The sequence below is a fragment of the Trichomonas vaginalis genome, chromosome V (assembly GCF_026262505.1).
Source record: "Trichomonas vaginalis G3 chromosome V, whole genome shotgun sequence".
NCBI lineage: Eukaryota > Parabasalia > Trichomonadida > Trichomonadidae > Trichomonas > Trichomonas vaginalis.
The window spans coordinates 10,409,837-10,430,738 of NC_067207.1; the positions used below are offsets into that span (position 1 = coordinate 10,409,837).

At 34.6% G+C, this 20,902-nt stretch overlaps 14 protein-coding genes and 3 pseudogenes across 17 annotated transcripts, besides 1 other annotated feature; 10 read left to right on the forward strand and 7 right to left on the reverse strand.

Annotated features, from left to right (window-relative positions):
* Window positions 1-429: 429 nt before the first annotated feature.
* On the reverse strand, window positions 430-1,020 carry TVAGG3_0311960 (uncharacterized protein; the record flags this gene model as incomplete). Its single annotated transcript, XM_001321868.1, has 1 exon — window positions 472-1,020. The coding sequence occupies one exon, from the start codon at window positions 1,018-1,020 to the stop codon at window positions 472-474; it is 549 nt and encodes a 182-aa protein (XP_001321903.1).
* A 1,780-nt stretch (window positions 1,021-2,800) lies between these two features.
* TVAGG3_0311970 (uncharacterized protein) lies at window positions 2,801-2,983 on the forward strand (the record flags this gene model as incomplete). Its single annotated transcript, XM_051229864.1, has 1 exon — window positions 2,801-2,983. The coding sequence occupies one exon, from the start codon at window positions 2,801-2,803 to the stop codon at window positions 2,981-2,983; it is 183 nt and encodes a 60-aa protein (XP_051099594.1).
* A 1,653-nt stretch (window positions 2,984-4,636) lies between these two features.
* Window positions 4,637-20,902: part of a mobile genetic element that runs on past the window's edge.
* Window positions 5,871-6,356, reverse strand: TVAGG3_0311990 (uncharacterized protein; the record flags this gene model as incomplete). Its single annotated transcript, XM_051229865.1, has 1 exon — window positions 5,871-6,356. The coding sequence occupies one exon, from the start codon at window positions 6,354-6,356 to the stop codon at window positions 5,871-5,873; it is 486 nt and encodes a 161-aa protein (XP_051099595.1).
* On the forward strand, window positions 6,847-7,248 carry TVAGG3_0312000 (uncharacterized protein; the record flags this gene model as incomplete). The annotated part of the gene is made up of 1 exon (XM_051229866.1): window positions 6,847-7,248. One exon carries the CDS (start codon window positions 6,847-6,849, stop codon window positions 7,246-7,248), a length of 402 nt encoding a protein of 133 aa, XP_051099596.1.
* TVAGG3_0312010 (uncharacterized protein) lies at window positions 7,268-7,423 on the forward strand (the record flags this gene model as incomplete). The annotated part of the gene is made up of 1 exon (XM_051229867.1): window positions 7,268-7,423. The coding sequence occupies one exon, from the start codon at window positions 7,268-7,270 to the stop codon at window positions 7,421-7,423; it is 156 nt and encodes a 51-aa protein (XP_051099597.1).
* On the forward strand, window positions 7,603-8,187 carry TVAGG3_0312020 (phage tail repeat-like family; the record flags this gene model as incomplete). Its single annotated transcript, XM_051229868.1, has 1 exon — window positions 7,603-8,187. The coding sequence occupies one exon, from the start codon at window positions 7,603-7,605 to the stop codon at window positions 8,185-8,187; it is 585 nt and encodes a 194-aa protein (XP_051099598.1).
* On the forward strand, window positions 8,233-10,371 carry TVAGG3_0312030 (DNA/RNA polymerases family; the record flags this gene model as incomplete). Its single annotated transcript, XM_051229869.1, has 1 exon — window positions 8,233-10,371. The coding sequence occupies one exon, from the start codon at window positions 8,233-8,235 to the stop codon at window positions 10,369-10,371; it is 2,139 nt and encodes a 712-aa protein (XP_051099599.1).
* On the forward strand, window positions 10,444-11,304 carry TVAGG3_0312040 (uncharacterized protein; the record flags this gene model as incomplete). Its single annotated transcript, XM_051229870.1, has 1 exon — window positions 10,444-11,304. The coding sequence occupies one exon, from the start codon at window positions 10,444-10,446 to the stop codon at window positions 11,302-11,304; it is 861 nt and encodes a 286-aa protein (XP_051099600.1).
* TVAGG3_0312050 lies at window positions 11,728-13,747 on the forward strand (annotated as a pseudogene). Its single transcript has one exon. A coding segment is annotated over exon 1 (2,020 nt).
* Window positions 14,358-14,936, forward strand: TVAGG3_0312060 (organellar and viral DNA polymerase type B; the record flags this gene model as incomplete). Its single annotated transcript, XM_051229871.1, has 1 exon — window positions 14,358-14,936. A coding segment is annotated over one exon (579 nt), but the record flags the coding sequence as incomplete, so codon positions are not given.
* TVAGG3_0312070 (KilA, N-terminal/APSES-type HTH, DNA-binding family) lies at window positions 15,061-15,888 on the forward strand (the record flags this gene model as incomplete). Its single annotated transcript, XM_051229872.1, has 1 exon — window positions 15,061-15,888. One exon carries the CDS (start codon window positions 15,061-15,063, stop codon window positions 15,886-15,888), a length of 828 nt encoding a protein of 275 aa, XP_051099602.1.
* On the reverse strand, window positions 16,376-17,071 carry TVAGG3_0312080 (protein of unknown function, DUF4106 family; the record flags this gene model as incomplete). Its single annotated transcript, XM_051229873.1, has 1 exon — window positions 16,376-17,071. One exon carries the CDS (start codon window positions 17,069-17,071, stop codon window positions 16,376-16,378), a length of 696 nt encoding a protein of 231 aa, XP_051099603.1.
* TVAGG3_0312090 lies at window positions 17,287-17,732 on the forward strand (annotated as a pseudogene). The gene has a single exon. A coding segment is annotated over exon 1 (446 nt).
* On the reverse strand, window positions 17,749-18,168 carry TVAGG3_0312100 (protein of unknown function, DUF4108 family; the record flags this gene model as incomplete). The annotated part of the gene is made up of 1 exon (XM_051229874.1): window positions 17,749-18,168. The coding sequence occupies one exon, from the start codon at window positions 18,166-18,168 to the stop codon at window positions 17,749-17,751; it is 420 nt and encodes a 139-aa protein (XP_051099604.1).
* On the reverse strand, window positions 18,206-18,787 carry TVAGG3_0312110 (annotated as a pseudogene). The gene has a single exon. A coding segment is annotated over exon 1 (582 nt).
* On the reverse strand, window positions 19,466-19,945 carry TVAGG3_0312120 (uncharacterized protein; the record flags this gene model as incomplete). The annotated part of the gene is made up of 1 exon (XM_051229875.1): window positions 19,466-19,945. The coding sequence occupies one exon, from the start codon at window positions 19,943-19,945 to the stop codon at window positions 19,466-19,468; it is 480 nt and encodes a 159-aa protein (XP_051099605.1).
* On the reverse strand, window positions 20,276-20,812 carry TVAGG3_0312130 (protein of unknown function, DUF4106 family; the record flags this gene model as incomplete). Its single annotated transcript, XM_051229876.1, has 1 exon — window positions 20,276-20,812. One exon carries the CDS (start codon window positions 20,810-20,812, stop codon window positions 20,276-20,278), a length of 537 nt encoding a protein of 178 aa, XP_051099606.1.

A 20,902-nucleotide genomic window follows, 5' to 3' on the forward strand; every position in this document is an offset into this window, starting at 1 on the left:
CAAATTAAGCGTCCAGAGCCTTGCCCTCTCAATCAAAATTAGAGTAGTGAGGTTTACAAATCCCAATTCAATACACAGAGGTTTACATTTTATATTGAGGGGCCCTCACTACTGAGATTTTGGGAGCACTATATATACTGTCTTAATTCTATCGGCGCGAAGCGCCAATAGAATTGACCGAAAATCAAGATTCATGATCAAGTGGTTAATTTGGGATCTTTGGTACTTCTCTTTTCCTTATTTTTCTAATTAAAATATACCAATTATTGATCTCATTTTTCCAACTTATACTAATTAGAATATACTAATTATGATGGCATTATAATTTCATTGCATTGATTGGAAATTAGTATCATCTTCTCCAAAGTTAACTATACTTTCATGCATGGAAACTTTAAATTTTGTGGTATTTTAAAAAAATAATTATAATTAATAATAAACAAAACATATTTATTCGTATAATTAAGTTCCCTAATGAATATAAGGGTTAGCTGGAGGTGACTGCATGACTTTAGTTTTAATTGAATTAAGATGATCTTCAATTTCTTTAAATTTCGTTGTTTTTTCAGTAAATTTCCCTGTCTTAGGTGTTGCATTATGTGACTGCCTTGGTGTGCGTGGTGTTTGCTGCTTTTGATTTGGAGTTTTGGAATTAGGAGTTTTAGATGAAGATTTAGCTGGTGATTTTGTGGGGGTTTTTGTAATACTCTTGTTTTGTTTCGTTTCTGCTTGTTTAACTTGCTGATTATCAATTTTAGCTTGTTTTTCGACTTGTTCTGTTTCTTTTGGTTCTTCTGTTGGTAATTTGGGTGGCTTAGAAAGGGTATTAACCGCTTTAATAATTCTTAATTCCATTTCATTCATTTTAGCGATAGCCATTCTTCTAAAAGTTGAAATTACATTACTTTGAGCGTCAAATAGCTGGTTTCTCTCGTCATCCGTCATCTTCTTTATTTCCTCCTCCGAAGGAAGTCCATTAGGTAAATAGAAATCTAGAATATCTTGTAAAAGTTCTGACATAAGTATTTTTAAACTGTCACTTTTGGGTGTCATCAAATTGATTGATTTTTGCAATTTTACATACCTAAACTTGATATTCTATATTAGAATAGCACAAGAATTGTAGGAGAGATATTCGATTGCAGATTTATTTTAATTTTTATCTATTTTTTCTTTATTTAAGCTCAAATTACTACACAAGTCGGATAACATTATTACCTACACAAGATAAGAGTGTTTATCATTGTTCTTCATTTTGATTATTGAAAAAATTTTATTCAAGCAATATTTTAACAAAATAGATCCAATTCTTGATAAGAAAGTATGACATACTTCGAATCATTGAATATAATTTATGTCTTCTTCAAAACTGATTGATACATCACGAACATCAGATTATGTTATTCACATAACTTTTTGTTTTTGTTCAGACTTGTTTCAAATGAACCTATTGATATGATATTCTTTTAATGTATCGAAGATTTCCAATATACTGACATTATTAATTCAATGCATTGGAAAAATCGAATCATTAATATTTGTCATCAAATAAAAAAAAAAAAAAAAAAAAAAGGTAGTGGGGCTTCCAGGCACTTCGTGCCCTCTAGCCCCAGTCACTTTTCTGTCACTTTTCAGGAAAAAAACAGTTTTATTGTATATAAAATGAATTTTACAAAACCACCGTTACCCTTCTTTGGAAATAAGAGTAGATGTAAAGATATTCTATTGAGAGAACTTAAGAAACTACCGAATGGTCTAACATTTGTAGATTTGTTCGGTGGAAGTTTCTATATATCTCATTTGTGCCATACCGTATTCCCAAACTCAAAGATTATATGCAATGACTTCGACAACTATATGAACCGTCTCAAACATATACCAGACACAAACAAAATATTGAGTGAGTTGAAAGAAAAGATACCTATAGGTAAGATGGAACGTATACCATTAGATAAGAAAGATATTGTCAGAGAGGTTTTGAAAAAAGTAGAGTATATTGACTGGGATAGTATATCTTCTAGACTATTATATAGTGGTTCTATAAGAGTTCATGACATTGAAACACTTATGTCAAAAGTTTTATATCTTAACTATACAAATGTTTTCAAAAAGAACATAGAAAAATATACTGAGGGTATAGAGTTTGTGAGATGTCATTGGACGGAGTTGTATGAAAAATACAAAGACAAGGAAAATGTTTTCTTTATAGTAGACCCGCCGTTCTATAACACATACGATTTTCAATACCAAGTAGACTGGACTTTGAGAGACTCTTTAGAAACTTTAGACGTTTTACATAACCATCCATGCTTTTACTTTACATCCGATAAAAGTGGTTTGGAAAGTGTCATGAGATGGTTAGAGGACATACATGACTATGATTTTAGATATGATAAGATAGAATATGAGAGAGGTCCTATAAACCGGAAAAAGTGTCATAACAAAGAAATTTTATTGGTAACTAAATGTGGTTTGAAATAGGACTACTTGTTTTAGGTTTTTTCCATTGTGTCATTTACTTATTTGACGTGGCAGAAAGATATAGAGAATATGAAGATGAACCAATGTCTGCAAATGTTCAGCATATGTACTCGTAAGAGATATTTTTATCTAATATTAAATGGACGCACAGAACTTAGCGAATGCACAGCAACCTGGACAACCAAACCCAGAGAATATTCCAAATGAAGTTAGAATACAAACTGCAATGGCAAACTATGGTCAAGTGCCAACAGATGTACAAATGCAAACTGCCATGTCAAATGACGCTGCGTTAGGCTTACCACCATGGTATGCAAATATGAGATGGAAAGAGTTTTATACAAACCCTGAAGTGGGATATAAACAACTCTATGCAGATGACGCGAACACAGGAGTTGACCCAGAATATGTTTTCTACCAGAGGAGAAATAGAATGTATGAGCTCCAGTTAAAAAATGCTATGGAACTCAGAAGGAAACGTAAGAGACTAGGCGGACATTAGATTTTTACATATAGTAAAATGGGTTTCTTCAGTAGTATTGGAAACTTCTTCAGAAGAGTTGGAAGAGGTATATGGAATGGAATAAAAACCGTAGGAAGAGGAATTTGGAACGGTGTCAAAAATATTGGTAAAAGAGTAGGTCAGTTCGTTGGTATTATACCTAAAGACCCTGAACCAGAAGAACAAGCTCCTGTTATACAACAGCCTGAACCTGCACCACAGTCTAGTTGGCAACCAAATCCAACACCTCAACCGTATTAAAAAATTATATTTTTACCGTTCGATAGTAGTTGTATATGAAACTAAGTTCTAAGTAAAACGCATGGTATAATGGAACTATTCTCTTTCTTCCATCTGTTGTAAACCATACTTGAAAGTCTGAAATACTTCCACTCGGTGGTTCATATAGCTTTGTAGGTTTTTCGTAAAAGTCATTTGCCAAGCATAAAAAAGAGTTTTGTGCACCAGAAAATGAAGCATGAACTATAATAGCATCTGAGTCGAAAACATTTTCATATGTTCCATTAGGGTTTTCGACTTCATAAAAGTTCGGGTGTACTGGATATTCTGCAGGCTGATTTAACATCCTCATAAACCTATACCATGCCAAGTTGTTATATTTTGTAGAAATATAAACGTTTTCTCCAAGGTCTTCTATTCTATTGAATTTAACAGTTGCATTTTTCCTGTCATATAAAATATCGAGATGGTACTCTCCTTCGTCAATGTTGTACTGTTTTGCATATTCGAGATAGATATCGTTTATTTTTTCTTGAAAAGCTTGAAGAGTTGTTTCTAAGTTTACAAGCAAACTAACTTGTAAAAGTTTTCCCTGTACAATTTCTCATACGTACGTTTTTCTTTGTTATAGTATCGAACTTCAAAACCGACCGTAAATGGGAAACCATGTATGGCTTCTGAAATGAACTTCATTCTACGAAAGCCAACAGCTTTTGTGACGGATGGGTCTCTTAACCATCTCAATGGGTAGTCAAACCGATAGCCTTCATGCTTTACGGTCTCTGTCTCAAACTTTTGACCGACATTAGTAAAAAGTTCATCTAATGGTTTAGTTGTAGCAACTCTTGAATTTTCTTTTTCTATTGAAAGCATATTTTATCTAGAATAAAAATGTCGAAAGAAACAGCGTCTATGAGAGAAATACAACACAACCGACAACTCATTGTACAAGCTCTAAATAAGAACACAACAAACTTTTCAAACTATTCTAAGATATCTGAGTCATTGAAAGAAGGAAACTTAAAACTGACGATAAACCCAATGACAGATGAGTTTCTGTTTCAAGACAGTAAGAACCATACTGTCTGTATAAATCCAACAAAAGGAACTTTAAACGAGAAACCTATAAAAGAACTTCTTTTGAAAGCAGATGTTGACAACAAAGCTGACAAAGAGTATGTCATTGAAAAAGTTCAAGAAGAACATGACAGAGCAGATGCAACATATGCAACAAAAGCAGATGTTGACAACAAAGCTGACAAAGAGTATGTCATTGAAAAAGTTCAAGAAGAACATGACAGAGCAGATGCAACATATGCAACAAAAGAACATACTCATCCTGAACTAGCAGACAAAACATATGTTGACAATAAAATGTCAAGTGAAGTGACAAGAGCTGAAAACGAATATTCTAAAAAGACTCATACACATACCATTGCAAATATTACAAACTTACAAGAAACCTTAAATAGGAAAAGTGACGTTGGACATACACATACCATTGCAAATATTACAAACTTACAAGAAACCTTAAACAGGAAAAGTGACGTTGGACATACACATACATCTTCTGAAATAACAGACTTAAACGTTAGCCTTGAAAAGAAAGCAGATAAAACATATGTCAATGAAATATACCAAAGTTTAGTTGGAACAAAAAATATTGAAACTATGGTTGGTGACTTTTCTGTCTATGAAGAAAACAAATATTTTAGATGGGAGTTTGTACATTCCTTAAAAAATGGTATACGGTATAAACTCATTCCGAAAAATAACAATGAAATGTATGTAAGCTATATAAAGAATGATGGTACACAAGTTAAAGTTCCATTAGACAACAACTGCTACTTAAACTTATATGGAGACGAACAAAAGAAATATTTAAGAGTTTATGAAATGGCAGATATGACATTGCCTGACCCAGCTCCAGCACCATATTATTATGACTATGGAGATGACGTTAGAAACCACATGTAGATGAACAAAAGCTAACATTATATTTAGATTTTTATAGATATAAAAGATATAATGCAATAGAAAAAACGAGAATAGTATACTATTATGAAGATGACAGAAATAAATATTATAGTCAAGACTTTACCTACCCTGAAAACATAAGATTATATTATAAAAAATATTCTGACACAAACCAGAAGAAACCTGAAATAGTTGCACTATATTTTAAGTTCAAAAGAGACAATCCTATAATATCTCATATGTTTGATTTAATGAACCCAGTAGGTTCTATTTATACATCTATGGAAGCAAGAGGTCCTCAAGTAACGTTTGGTGTTGGTGCATGGACTCAAATAGTCGACAGGTTTTTGTATTGTGCAAACTCTTCAAAGGAAACAGGTGGAAGTAAAACGATTTCAGGTGAAAACCTACCTGCGCACAGTCACTACGTAGATTTAAGTACATCTCAAGCAGGTTGGCATAAGCATAGATATTGGGATTGGTCAGGAATGATAAAAGGTAAAGGATATGATGTTAAAGACAACGTTAAGTTTGCTATAGATTGTTACTGGAGTAACACTGAGGGAGGAGGAAACCATACACATCGCGTTTCAGGGTATACGCAAACAACGGGACAAAGTAAAGACTACATGCCACCTTACATGACAGTTTACGCATGGTATAGAATTGCTTAGTCGTCATTTTCAACTTCTTTAGCATATTCGTCAGGAGTTGTCTTATATTTGTTAGGAACTGTCTTTGAAAGTATACCACCTTGAACTTTGACAAGTTTGAAACGAGGTCTGACAATAGTAGTTTTATCTTCTGCTTGCAGTCTGTACATTTTGCCATGTTTGCCTAAAACTTCATAATATTCTCTTGTATACTTTCTTCTATTTTTACGAACACGAATGTGAGTACCTGTCGGGTACTTGTTGTTGTCATAGTCAATAGTATTTTCATATGGGTCGCGTTTAGGTATTTCTATTTTTACTTTGTCACCTTTCTGAAGTTTGAAGCCTGGCATTCTTTCTTGTTTGTCTCTTTTGACTAAACTATTAAATATATAGTCTTTCTCTAAGTCAGGGTTGTTTTTCATTTCTTCGGGGGAGTGGTTTCCCAAACCTTTTTGTTTACGGCTATTGTAAATATTTAAAACTTGTCTCATCTTTGCCATGGAGAAGTGTCTATATTTGTCGTCATATGACATTTCATCTACCTCACCACCTTGTGGTTGATTTAAGTCTCTTAAGATTTTTATACAACTGTCAATGACACCAAGAGCAGAATGGTTTTGGTCGACAATGAAATATTGGTTTACATTTTTTGAACGCAGATAGTTTTTAATATCGTCTGATTTGAAAGAACTTTCACAGTCAGATGTCAGTTTTGTTGGATGGTATTTGTCAACGAATATTGTCAAAGCAGTTTTCACATCTAAAATATTTTTGGACCATAATGGTATGGCTTCACAGTATCTTGTGTTTTGACCAACAAATATTAGCCAGTATGGTGGTCCATCTGTTCTAACTCTCGGAATGTTTTCCAAGATATCCATAAACCAAGCATTTGGTGTTGAACTAAAGATTTTTACCATGAGTGCTTTCTTTGTTGCTTTAGAAACATACGGGTCCTTGTTTGGATTCGTCATTTTTAACCCATAAGAAATGGGTTTATTTGGCGCATTAGCAGGAGTCGCATCTAGATTTTTGCCAGCAGTGGGAACAATAGCCAGAGGTGTATTTGGAGTTGGAAGGAAGATTTTGAGTACTTTAGGTATACTTAAAGAGAAAGCACAACCTATTATACAAACCGTACAGAAAGGTTGGGATGTAGCACGAGATGCAGCAAATCTTATTCCAAATCCTGAAACAAGAGGAAAAGTTCAAGGATGGATGGACAATGTAGGAAGACAAGCAGGAAACTACTATAACAAAGCAAATGACTACTATAACCAAGCAGGGCACTATATGGACCAAGGTGAAAGATTCTTTAACAGAGGATATAACCATGCACAACAGTGGGTAAACAACAACCAACCGCAACCACCTCAAACGTGGGGAATGTAAAATTTTTTACTGAGATGAAATGAACAATACAGCTTTGAGACAAATGGGCTCAAGATGGATTTGTCGGCTTCCAGCAGTTACACAACCACGTGTTTGTCAAGTTCTTCCTATACCTCAGGAAGTTTTAGACCGACTTAAAAAACCTAAACAACCAGTTGAAAACAAACCAAACTAAAATTTTTTACTGAGATGAAATGAACAACGCAGCTTTAGACAGAATAGGTCATGGAAGACCACCTTTTAAACCACGTGTTTGTCAAGTTTTTCATATACCTCAGGAAGTTTTAGACCGACATAAAAAACCTAAACAACCAGTTGAAAACAAACCAAACTAAAATTTTTTACTGAGATGAAATGACCGAAGAAGTTGAAACGGTAGATTTGACACCACAAACAAAAAGTTCAGAACCATTGTCAAAACCTGTCAAAGAACTTACAGATGAAGATAAAAATTCAATAATAGAAAGTGCCAGGTCTGGAAATACAAACCCTAACTACAAAGTCACTTTTCATAGAAATGGAACGGCTAGTATCTCAAAAAAGAAACAGACTCTCACAAATAAAATATTGAAGTCTGTGGGAGCTTTCGAGACAACAGATGGAAAAGTTTACTTCACTGACCAACAGTTCATTATAGAACATCTCATTGACTTAGAGTCGAAATATTCTAAACTTTACAACAAACACAAAAAGTTGAAAGGAAAACAGAAACAAATGGCATATGATATTTATGAAGATGTTGACGACACAACTAGACCAGCAAGTGAGGTAAAGTCAGATGAACCAAAAAGTGACGAAAAACCAATAGAAGAAGGGAAGCCAAAAACTGAAGATAAACCAAAACCAAAGTTTAGTTTGGAGACTAAACCAAGTCAACCTTCATTAGCTGGTATGGGTTGGCGTCAAAGACTTATGGCAGCTGGTGGTTATGTAAAGTAAAGAAAAAACATTTTTTTTATTTTTATAGAAATGCCCCCATATAGAATGGATAGAAAGTCTGCTAGAATAAAAGCAGAGTTGCAAAGATATGGTTGGAGAGTTTCGAAGAAGTTTAAATATAGGAAGGGAAGACCCATAAAAGTCTATGACAAATTGTCTGGTCTTCGCTACGAAATGGACATGGAAACAGCACGCGCAAATTATCCAAACAGACTAGAGAGGTTAGAGGAAGAGCGTCTTATGAACATGCCTTTCGATGTTAGTGAGCCTCAAGTTGAAGGACACGACGGCTTTGCCAGATTCTACTGGAAACATGACGAACAATTGCATCCTTTGAGACGGAAAAAAGGGAAGGGTGAAGACGCACATGCTCCCATGGAAAGAACAAGATATGCATATGAAAAGTATCGTGAGGTTCGAAGTAAAATTACATCTGGGCGAACCTTTACAGTAAACTTTGACGAAGGAAAGAACAAAGAAGGCTTCATGGGTGTACTTGCTGCCATACAAGACGGAAATAAGAAAGGATACAATCTCAGACTAACCGTAACAGATTTAGATGGTCATATTTACTATGCGCATGGCAATGTCACAACAGCCGCACAACTTCTTGACGCTTTCAAGACTACAAAGAGAGAACAAATGTTTGACTCCGACTCAGATATTTTGAATGCAATTGAAGGGATTGCAAGCGTGAAGTTCGAATGGTACCAACCCAACCCTCAAGCAGTCAGACAACATGCTGGGTATTTCCCGTTCAGAAATAAGTCTGACATTAACCTGACAAGGTATGGAATTTACAATTCAATTGAAACAATTGTCAATGAACCTTGTATTCTTACATGTCTCAGGAACTCTGGTCTTGTTACAGATGAGAAGATGAAGTATCTTGAGTCATGTGTGAAAACAAGGTACATTCTCAGAGGTCAATTGGCAAAAGTTGCACCGTTGGCAAATGTGAATATCCGAGTCAACATTCCGACTGAGAAAGGTTCTTCACATGACGACTATGTTGTTGACAAAGACTTACCATGGTTGAAGATTGTACTTGTCCACAACCACTTCATGTTGAACGAAAGTCTTACAAACCCATTGTTCGGAAAAGGCAAGTGCAACATTGTCAGAGCTGTTAACATTCTTTTCGAGAAAGGTTTGTTGGAACCAATTCCAGATGACAAGCTGACAGAAACTTTTGTACCAAAAGATGAAACAAACTTTTCATTGTTAGCAAGACCAAAAGTTGTTCCAGACAAAGTTCTAGCACAAAAGAAGTACACAGTTCCAAAAGGAGTTGGATTGTTCGGATACCAACCTGAACCAGAAGAACTTCCAATGAGGTTGCAAGAACTTCAAGATGCTATAAACAAACTTCCATTGAGACATCCAATTGACGTCAAATTGTATTGGAGAGCTTCTGAGTTAGGTCAGAAGGTTTTATATGAAACAGATTGCTTCGACGATGTTTATGAGATAACAGGAGATGTTTCTCAGAAGATAAGAGACTCGCTTGAATTTCCAAAAACTGGGCCGATTGGATGCGACAAGTTCGACTCATATGAAAAAATATACTATGTCGACCTTAACGCTGCGTACATGAGGTTCGTCCAATATATTCCAACTGGAATTCCAAACGAAAATGGCGAGTTCCCGGGAAGGAACTATACAGTTGGAAAAGTCATACAACAAATGTATGATATTAGGAAAGCTTCAAACCCCAAACTTGCAATGACACTCAAATTGCTTATGAATTCGACATGGGGATATTCCATTAAGAAACCTCAAAAGATGAAGAGTAAACACTATGAGAAGGTCGACAACTTTGTTGAAAGGTTTTCTCCTTTCGTTTTGAAATACGAGTTTACCGAAGGTCAAGGTGGCTTAGTAACCACATTAAAACCTATTGTCGAACATTGGTCTTATCCTCAGTTCGCAAAAGCAGTCCTTGACAACTACAACAAATTCTTCTCAGAGGTTAAATCCAAAGTTGTGGTATACTATGAGAACATCGATGCGCTCATGACGAACGAAGAAGGCTATAACAAACTCATTGAAATGGGTATGGTCGGTGAAAAGATGGGCCTTTTTAAGCTAGATAAGGTATTTTCCGAAGTTCATGTCTTCTCCAAGCGTAAGTACTGGGCTGTTAAAGAAGATGGTGAAATAGTTAAACATTGCATGAAATAAAACATTGCATGAAATAAAAACGTTGCATGAAGTAAAACATTTTTTAAAACAGTATATTTTTACATATATTAAATGCTTCAGGTTGAAAAACAAAGAACAAAAGTAGCAGATACAAAACCGTTAGACTATATCTTTACAAATGCTGGTAGAAATATTTCAGATGAAGAAATTTCATCCCGAAGATACAGGTTTGACTATCCAATTCGTTGGCTTCAAAGTCCTTCAGATGCAAAGGCAATAGGATTTAGAAGAGTTTTGTTTTCAAATAGAACGAACGCGTTTATGTTCGCAGTATATTTTCATGGTCAGTATAAAGGTTCTGATGGTCTAATAGAAAAATTTGACGAAATGAAAATCTTTACAATTCGTTCAGACGAAAGTCTTGAAAAAACTCTAAATGACTTTCAAACTCAAATGAACAAATACTACTGGGAATTTCAAGAAAAATACCACTCTTTACTAAATGGAACATACTATCTGAAACTAGAATACGATAAGATGAATTCCACCGTTTCATTTCAAAAGATTGAAATTAACCCTCCAAGAGATACAGAGTTTTTATATTGGGGAGTAGACAAACGTTCTTGGGCACAATTTCTTCGGTTACTAAACCAGAACGAACCATTGCCACCAGATGGTCCATTTAAATTTATACTCCCGCCAGCAGATTTGACAGTTTATAGAAACGTGTTCGACCCTCAAAATGTCATGTGTCATGCAAGTTTCAGTTCAAGCAACAACAGTTTTCTTTGTATTGGTAAGGACTTTTATGACTTTGCTTCTAAATTCTACGAACCACCTAGTAACAGTTTCTCTGACTTTCAAGTTTGGTTCACAACAAACGGTGTGCAGCATATTATTCCATTGTACTATGACTTTTATCTCGAATTGTCTTTCATATACAACTACGGAAAAGTGCTGAAAAAGTACTGAAAAATATATTTTAGGTGAAGTGGTTTTTAGGTGTCACCAGGTCCCCAGGTCCCTCGGTCCCCAGGTCATTTTAACTTCTCTGAAAAAATGAGACAACATGACATTTAGACAACAACACAGGAAATAGACTTCATCGTATATGTTTTGTCATGATTTCATCGTCAATGTTTTGTCATGATTTCATCGTCAATGTTTTGTCAAACATGAACGTAAATGTTTTGTCATGACTTCTTCATCGTATTCTTTCACCCGTTGAATTTTGTATAAAAAGCAACCGCCGGAATTCCGGCGGTTGGTATATTCTTCACAAAATGCTTGTTTTGAGGTTAAGCCACAAACGAATGTCCGACGGTTAAGCCACAAACGAATGTCCGACGGTTAAGCCACCCAAAAATATTTTTTTATTTTTATTGTAAGAACAGTATGACAGTCGAAGCAAAAACGTTCACGAACAAATCTAATGGCGAAACATTCACAAAAGGCACTTACAACGGTATTGAAGTCTTACGTAGAGACAAGGATGGTTATATAAATGCAACAAATATGTGTCAGCAGTTTAGGAAAGACTTTAGAAAGTTGTTGGAAAATAAGTCCTGGGAAGAGTATTTTAAGGCATTTTGTGAAGAATATACCAACCGCCGGAATTCCGGCGGTTGCTTTTTATACAAACTTCATGCAGGAATTCCGGATGAAATCAAACAGGTTAGAGGAACGTATGTAGACCCAAGACTCATAAACTATATAGCAATGTGGGCTTCTCCAAAATATTGCATAGCAGTTGGAAAAATTCTGGACTCCATAGACAAGAAAGTTCATGAGAAATTAGATGAAGAAGAACTTGAAGATACAGCAGAGAATGCAAAACCTTTGTTCGAACAAGAAGTTAGAAAAATGCGCGAAAAACAAATAGAACATGAACGTGAGATATGTTCTGGTTATAGAGATTCTCCATACGAACTAGACCAATGGGAACAAGAAGATTTAAAGAGAGAATTTAGAGAATATGAACTCGCTAAGATAGCATTTGAAGCTGCAGAAAAGAGGTTAAAAGTTTGGGGTCGTTTTGTACAAAAATATTGTGAGTAAATGAACCATTTTTTTCTACCATCGTATTCTTTCACCTGTTGAATTTTGTATAAAAAGCAATAGCCGGAATTCCGGCGGTTGGTATATTCTTCATGAAATGCTTGTTTTGAGGTCGAGCCATTTTTGGCTCCACCGTATTTTTCAACCAAAACTCTTGAACTTTGTATAAAAAGCAACCGCCGGAATTCCGGCGGTTGGTATATTCTTCACAAAATGCTTGTTTTGAGGTCGAGCCACTTTTGGCGCCATCGTATTTTTCAACCAAAACTCTTGAATTTTGTTGTTCCCGGACCAAAAAATATATTTTAGGTGAAGAGGTGAGATCTCACCTGTTTTCTCACCTCTTTTCTCACCCGTTGAATTTTCATGAATTTCCTTAAGATAAAAAATATATTTTAGTTTTTTTTTAAAAAAAATATTTTTTTATTTTTATTGTAAGAACATGTTAGCAACAACTTCACCAAACTCGTTAGTCATGAACCCAACATCTATGTTAGTAGAGATGAAAAGCTTCATTCCTTCTTCATATACTTTCGAAACAACAATCCAGAAGATAAAGCAAGAACTTCTCCAAGGAGATTTAGATTGCACTGCAAAAGATGAAACAAATGAAGAATATCTTTATGAAATGCAGGATATTATTGACCATCTACCTAAACTTCCTGAAATACAACAACAAAAGCTTACTATTCCAGAATTCGATGAAATAGAAGTCAAAGCAACTGACTCAGTAGAAACCAAGAAGTTCATACGTAAGGTAAACTATGAGTTTCTTGGATTTCATTGCAACCACAAAGTTATGGACAAAGATTGCGACATGTTATATAAGAACATCTCTGACATATACAAATCTGAAGAATTTAAGACCTACGACAACTTTGTTTCGTTAGTTGCAAAATGTGTATGGCAGATAAGAGATAAAGATAGAAGAGGTAAAGTATGGAACCAACAGATAAAACCAGCAACTTTTGAGTTAAAGAAAACCATTGACGCCTTAGTCATACTTGCAGGTAAGGTTTCAGAATATAACGCAAAAATGAACCCACAATGTTCAAAATGTAAAGCAGCAATGAGGAAATATAACTACTCCGTCAAAGAGATAGAACGTATGCGAAACGACTATGCTGACTTAAAGAAAGAAGCAGAGAAACCAGCAGAAGATAAAATGGACATATTGACATTTCTGAACAAAAACTATCCAACTGCTGACGATTTCCTTCTTTCAGATGTCAAGAAGAAATATAAAGAAACCTTCGGCATTGTTAAAACATTCGATATCCTCAGCGAAGAAATCGAAGCTACGAAATTGTTTAGAATTTCAAATATACATCGTACAATTCATGTAAAACGCTTGTGAAAAAGAGGTGAGAAAAGAGGTGAGAAAACGGGTGAGATCTCACCTCTTCACCTAAAATATATTTTTATTGAATTCTGAGTAAAATGGTATATGGAACACGTACTTTTTCAGTAAGGACATGTGGGGTGAGAAAAGAGGTGAGAAAACGGGTGAGATCTCACCTCTTCACCTAAAATATATTTTTGGGTCATTTACACTCATTGACGAAGAAGTCATGACAAAACATATACGATGAAGTCTTTTTCCTGGACTGTTGTCAAAATGTCATGTTGTCACCATTTTCAAAAAGATGTTAGTTGACCGAGTGACCGAGGGACCTGGTTCCACCTAAAATATATTTTTGCTGAAAAACATGACCAAATTTCATGAATTTCCTCATATGTTTGCTACCCCGGTTTTTTTCGGTCTAGAGATTCCGTACGAAAATCGTGAAAAAAACTCATGAAAATCGTAAAAAATTGCGACCCCGACTTTTACAGGGGTCGCCAAAACTCTATGAAAATCGTAAAAAAACTCTATGAAATCATATCTTTTATACAAGATAGAAAAAATAAAATTAACGTTAGTTTTTTTAAAATATTTTTTTTTATTTTGTATGTAAGAACAGGAAATGACAAGCACTGAGTTTGAAACAGTTAAAAAGATAGACAATGAGACCAAGGTGGTTAGAATTGGTGATTTAAACGTAAGATACTCAAAGAAATACAACAAATATTCTTTGTCAGACATTTTAACACTATCTGAAGGAAAGAAAGCACACGACTGGGTTAAAAATGCTTCAACTCAGAAAATTTTGACAAAAAATCCTGAGCTGATGATATCGGTAAGATTCTATGGAACAAGAACATATCTTATAGACAAAAGTCTTATACCAATAGTTTTGTTCTGGATTGACCCAGTTGTTGGATATAATTTCATAACATATGGTTCATTCGATACGGAACGTTGCAGTGAGGGCTTACTTTACATCGTTCAGAAACCGAAGGACTTCAATACAAAGAGATATAAGATAGGAAGAACATTTAATATAACTCAAAGATATGACAGTATAGTCAATAGAGTTAAGGTTGCGTTTGTTAACGATATGAGAGCTGCAGAAACAGAACTACTTGAAAAGTTTGAGAAAATGTATGGTGCTCCCACGAAAGGTAAAGAAACGTTTGAAGTAGATGAGATCGACAAAGCTATAAAATTATTTGACGAAGTTGCTGAAAAATACATGTAAAGCGTTTATTTTTGGTCTTTTGTGAAAGCCAGAAAATAACGCTAATTTTATTTTTTTTTATTTTTTTATTTTGTATGTAAGAACAGAAATGTCAACAACAGAGAACACAACAACTGCTATCGTTCATGAAGATATAAATGAAGAATACGAGTACATACAGTTTAACAAACAGTTACGTCTCATTCGTTCGGTCAAAGATGACATGTACCAAATGCAAAGTATTTTGAATGCTCTTCGTTCTACAAAGCAAGCATTTCATTGGTTTGAAAACCAACAGACAAAAGAACTTTTAGAAGAATTTCCTCATATGTTTGCGACCCTCGGAAAACCGAGGGTCGAGATTCCGTACGAAAATCGTCAAAATTTGCCAAATGGTTTGAGAGGCTGGTATGTACATAGACTTCTTGTAAATGCTGTTGCAATGTGGGCTTCGCCTCGCTATGCTTGTTATATTTTCATGATGTTAGATGAAATTCATAGACAAGAACGTGAAGAGATGGAAAAGAAACTTCAAGCAAAAGATGAAGTCATTGAAGCAAAAGACAAAAACATACAGAAAAGAATACCACGTTCGGTACCAAAAGGAAAGGAAAAGAACTATAAGTATATGATTTACACTGAAGAGATGGAAAATGAAGAAGACAGAGATATGGTTATGTTGCATTTAGTCAGAAGAAACAACAAAAGCTTTTACGACTTAGCTAAGATTTACAAATCTGACAGAAATTGGTTCTATCGCGAAAACTTACCGATTTCAATGACACCAAATGAAGATGTTAAACAGATAGTTCAAGATACTTTACCTCAAACACACTATGATATGAAAGGTTGTACAATACTTACATTCAAAGAAGACTTACCGCTACTGAAAGAAAAGATAACAGAGTATTTTGACAACTTCAAAGAGGAAGAGTAAATGAACCATTTATTTTTCAAGCTTGACACCAAAGATGGCTCAGGTAGCTCTATAAGGTAAATTGTCTTGTCCGAGTCCTTCTGGCATTCCGAGTCCTTCCTTCCGACAGGAAAAGTTTTTCCTTCCAACAGGAAAAAAATTTCCTTCCAACAGGAAAAAATTTTCCTTCCAACAGGAAAAATTTTTCTTTCCGACAGGAAAAATTTTTCCAGTTGTCCGTCCGTAAACCATTCAAATTTTCGAAAATTGAGAACTTTTTGGCCGACCTTCAGAAAAAGTTTTTCCTTCCAACAGGAAAAGTTTTTCCTTCCGACAGGAAAAATTTTTCTTTCCGACAGGAAAAGTTCTTCCTTCCAACAGGAAAAGTTCTTCCTTCCGACAGGACACAAACGAATGTCCGACGTACCTCTTCCTGAATGTCTTCCAAAGCCAGAAGAACCGACAGCCCCAGCACCACAACAGACTAAGACTAAAACACTTACATTTTTCAAGCTTGACTTTTTACAATTTGAACTTTGTTCGCGTAGATGTGAATTCTGAAAGAAGTATGAGGGTCTTGTATGACTTTGTACTTCTCCCATAGTTCATGTCTGTCAAACTTACCTGCCATGGACTCTTTCATAAGTTCCATGAAATCGTCTTCGGACAATCCGGGGAAAAGTACAATGTCAGTAAGTATTCTCTTTACATCCTTACTTAAACTCTTGGCTGTCTGTACACAAATGACAACAGAGATGTTAAAGTGTCTGAGCTTCTTAAGAATTCGACACATGTCTTGTTCTCTGTTCTTTAACAAAGGATGAGAAGCAAAGTCATCTAAGATAAGAAGACATCTATGAGGGTAAGTCTTCCAATCGTAAGATTGCAATTTCTTCGAAATGTATTCTATCTCTTTCTGTTTGTTTCTGAAGTGTTTCTTCTCTAATATTCTCTGCATTTCCTCATTTGGGTCTTTAAACTTCGAGTTTATATACTCATTTATAGCATTGTACTTCAAAACTCTTCTTTGGTACTTCTTTATCCAATCTAACAACTCAGAGTCTTTTATAGATACTAACTTAGACTTTTTTATAATATCTTTGAACGAATTGACGGTTTGGTCAAATTGACCAGAAGTACTACAAATGACTACTAACTCATAGAATGGGTTCTTCTCATCTAGTTCTTGTTGTTGTGCAGCCATTTTAAGATAAGTGAAAGTCTTACCCGACCCAGGTGGTGCGATTAGACCTGTTATACCATTCTGAGCAAATAGGAACTTGTCATGTATGGTTTTTATCTGAGCATTTTCTAACTTCCTCTTGTTCTTATTAAAACATTCTCAAATTTCTTGTCAATGTCAGCAAACTTTTTTTCTAACATATTTTTAGAAAAATTAAAATTTTTATCTTTTAGGAAATGTCTAGCGATTTCGCTATCTATATTCGAGACAAGCTTTTCGACAGCAAAACATCTGTCGACCATAAAATCTTACATAGTGTAAACAAGAAAGGTGAATTTGTTCTAAAGTTCTGTTTCTGGGAATATGACAAGAACCATAAAACCTTAAGCAGAGAAGTCTTAAAATTTGTCAATGACAGACTTGTTGACAGAGATGACGCCTCTTGGAGAGATGAAGTCCAACAAAACTTCTTAGAATGCAAAGAAGACACATGCGCTGTTCTTGAAAATGAAATAGAAAACAGAATAGAAGAGCTATTAAATGACAAAGCACTTTTACAAAAATATGGTTCTGAGAAGTTTGACATAACTCCACCAGAAAGAAGAAGAGAGAAAAGAAAGAAAAGAAAGTAGAAGAAGAGAAGAAAGAACCAGAGCCAGAGAAAAAGAAATTTGACATGTAAAAATAAAATTTTATTTTTAGAACATTTCTGGGTCAATGTCAATGTTCTCTTCCTCTTTAGGAGCAAACACTGGCTTAGACTCTAAAATCTTTTTACCCAATTTACCTTGAACTTCAACTATCTTAGACTCATAATATTCATAGTCGTCTGCTTTCTTTGGTTCATAAGGTATAACAAGTTTGTATGCTTTGCCTTCTTTAAGGTTTGAAAACCTTCTGTCAAAACTTTCTTTGACTGTTAACAAACCTTCTATGTCTAAGTCTTCAAATTTCGCACCATTTTTAGTCACAATAGCAAACTTAACTGGTTCGATGTTCCAAACTTTGTCAAATGAAGACTTTTCAAAATGGTAGAAGTAAACATTCAAATATGTGAATGGGTCTAGTTCTTCTTTAAGTCCTGACATGTACTTGTTTACTGAGATGAATTTCGTCATCTTTTCTATCGGATAAAAAAAATATTTTTTTTAAAATTTACTCAGAAAAATTTTTCTTTGTATATACACCATTCTGAACGTCTAAAAGACTTTTGACATTTGCCAAGAATGTTCGTTTAGACGCTGTCATATAACCATACTCTTGACAATACTGTTTATACGAATCGTACAATGACCTTTCATCTAAACACTCAAAGTCAGTTTCATCTATGAACAGTTCATATACACTCTTGTTTGCTTCTAACAATGTTTGTCTCTCTTCGGTATGTGGAATTTGTCTTGGATTGAACTTTGAAATATCTAATGTCATGAAATATGAGAACAAGTGGTTGTAAAAGTCAGATGTCAAAGTTTCTGCTAAGTCGTCAAAATATTCTGTATCTTGCATATGAGACTGACGTTCTGACAACTACATATCTTCTGTCAGAACTTTCTAACTTCATCGGAACGGCGTTGTTTGAAACCATGATGAAATTTGCAACATTTTCACAAACTCTTTGGTCTTATATTTTCTTTCAACAACTCCAACTTTGTCTGTTATAAGACTCTTCAAAGCATCCGAGTTCAAAACTTTTGTTGTATCTATACTTTGAAGTTCGTTACATACTATAAGTTTCATATTCTCTATTGAAGAGTTAAATTTACCGCAGATGTTTTCTAAGTTTGTCATATTCGGGTTCGAATAGCCCTCTAACAGTTTGCATAAGATATCTGTAAAGAAAGTGTTCTTACCTGTTCCTTGTTTTCCAATTATATGAGAGCAGTTTCATTTTTAGCACTTGGATGTTGTAAGATGTTTGCAAAACAACATAAGATATACTCATAGACTCTTTCGTTTCCATTGCATATAATTTCTTTGACATGGTCTAACCAAGCTTCTATAACATTTTCTTTCCATTCTACTTGTTCATATTTATATCCAGTGAAGATAGAATAGAAGTTTGGAGATGGTGTATAGAACTTTATACCACGAACTGAAAAATCTTCAAGTTTGACAATAAGATATCCCAAGCATCTAACATCTTCATACCAACTTGTACGACTTTTATTTTCTTAAGTTTCTGTCTACATTCTTGTTCTGAAACTATTGTCGCTCTTGGTTTGTTAAAGACTACATCCCATTCTTTCATAACATAACATTCTGGGGCAGAGTCGACATAAATGACTAAACGTTTCAAATTCTCGACTGCTTTGTTATAGTCTCTAAATGGACACATATTTCTGAAGGCTTGGAAGTCATAAAAATCTGAAACGTCTATTCTGTACATTTTTATAAAAATAAAAAAAAATATTTTTTTTATTCTTGACTTTGTTGTTGCATTTGTTCCATTTGTTGCATTTGTTGTTCTTGAGCTATTTGTTGTTGAAGTTGTTCTTGTAATACAATACTTTCACCAGTCGCATCTTCCAATTCGAAACTTTCTGCCGTCATTGACAAATACATAGGACATAAAAGTTTTACAGGAACAAAGTTTGCGTCAACTAAGGTTAAGTTTATGTTTGCTAAAGTGTTTGAGTTTACTAAAGCTGAAAACTCTGCATTCGAATGAACAATAGGCAAACCAGCAGAGAAAGTGTTGTTTATACGCATGAGTATCTTTTGGTCATAGTAGTTTCTGTCGACATTCGAATAGCACTTTGAACCTAAGTTTGAAACAATATATAAAATAGGTGTACTTAAAGTCAATGGAACAGATAGACCTTGTATGACACCTTTTCCTGTTATAGGAAACTGTTGGTAGTAAAAACCAGATATAAGTTTTGTATTATAGCTCATATCGTTTATACTAAACTCAGTCGGACATCCAAACATAATGAAACCTGCTCTAGTTGCAGCACATGTTACATCCGTCCTTAAAGTATTAAATAAGTCAACAAAACCTGTTGGTGGTATATCTGAGTAAGTATCTTCAAAGGAGTATTTTTTACCATTCACAACAATAAAACTTCTGGTGTCAAAAGAGCAAAACAGGCTTTAGTCGTCATCGTGTTTAAGGTCAGTTTACAATATCGTCCTTGAGGACTTTGTAAGTTTGTTGTTATAGAATTATATGACTCAGGGTTTTTAGTCGTAATAGTATAAACCACTATGTCTTCTGCCATTTACTTAGCAAGTAAATTTTAATGAAATGTTGTGGTCGTCAAATATTTTTATAACGTCTGGGAAACTATATTTTAAGTTCAACGTTTCACCTCCTTTCATAACGTATATCTTGTCAATGACATTATATGAAACACCACAGCAAGCAATGTCGGGTTCTATTTCTTTGATGTTTATATCGTCTGCCTCTGTCAAAAGTTTCAATAGTTCTTTCAAAACTTCATGAGGTGCGATGACATATGAGTTCACTTTTACAGGGTTGTGCTCAACCAAGTTTAACATTAGACCTAAAGCTTGACAAATCTTCTCCTGAGTTTTAAGTTTGTCTTTAAGTTGCTTGTAGTCATTTCGAATATCTGCAACAGAACTTAAGTCTCTGCTAACTTCAGGATATGTTGGTTGTTCTTTTACAGGAACTATTGTTATACCATCTTCGTCTTCGTATGGTTTCCCCACTTCAACATCTCTTTCTTTGACATTGACAACAACACTTTGACTGTTTGTTTGAGTTGGTGAATTTAACTTCACATCTGCCACCGCCATTAAACCTTTTGAAACACTTACGCTTCTATTTTTCGGAAATGACATTTTACTTAGAATAAAAAGATGGACGTATTTGAGTATCTCTTCGAA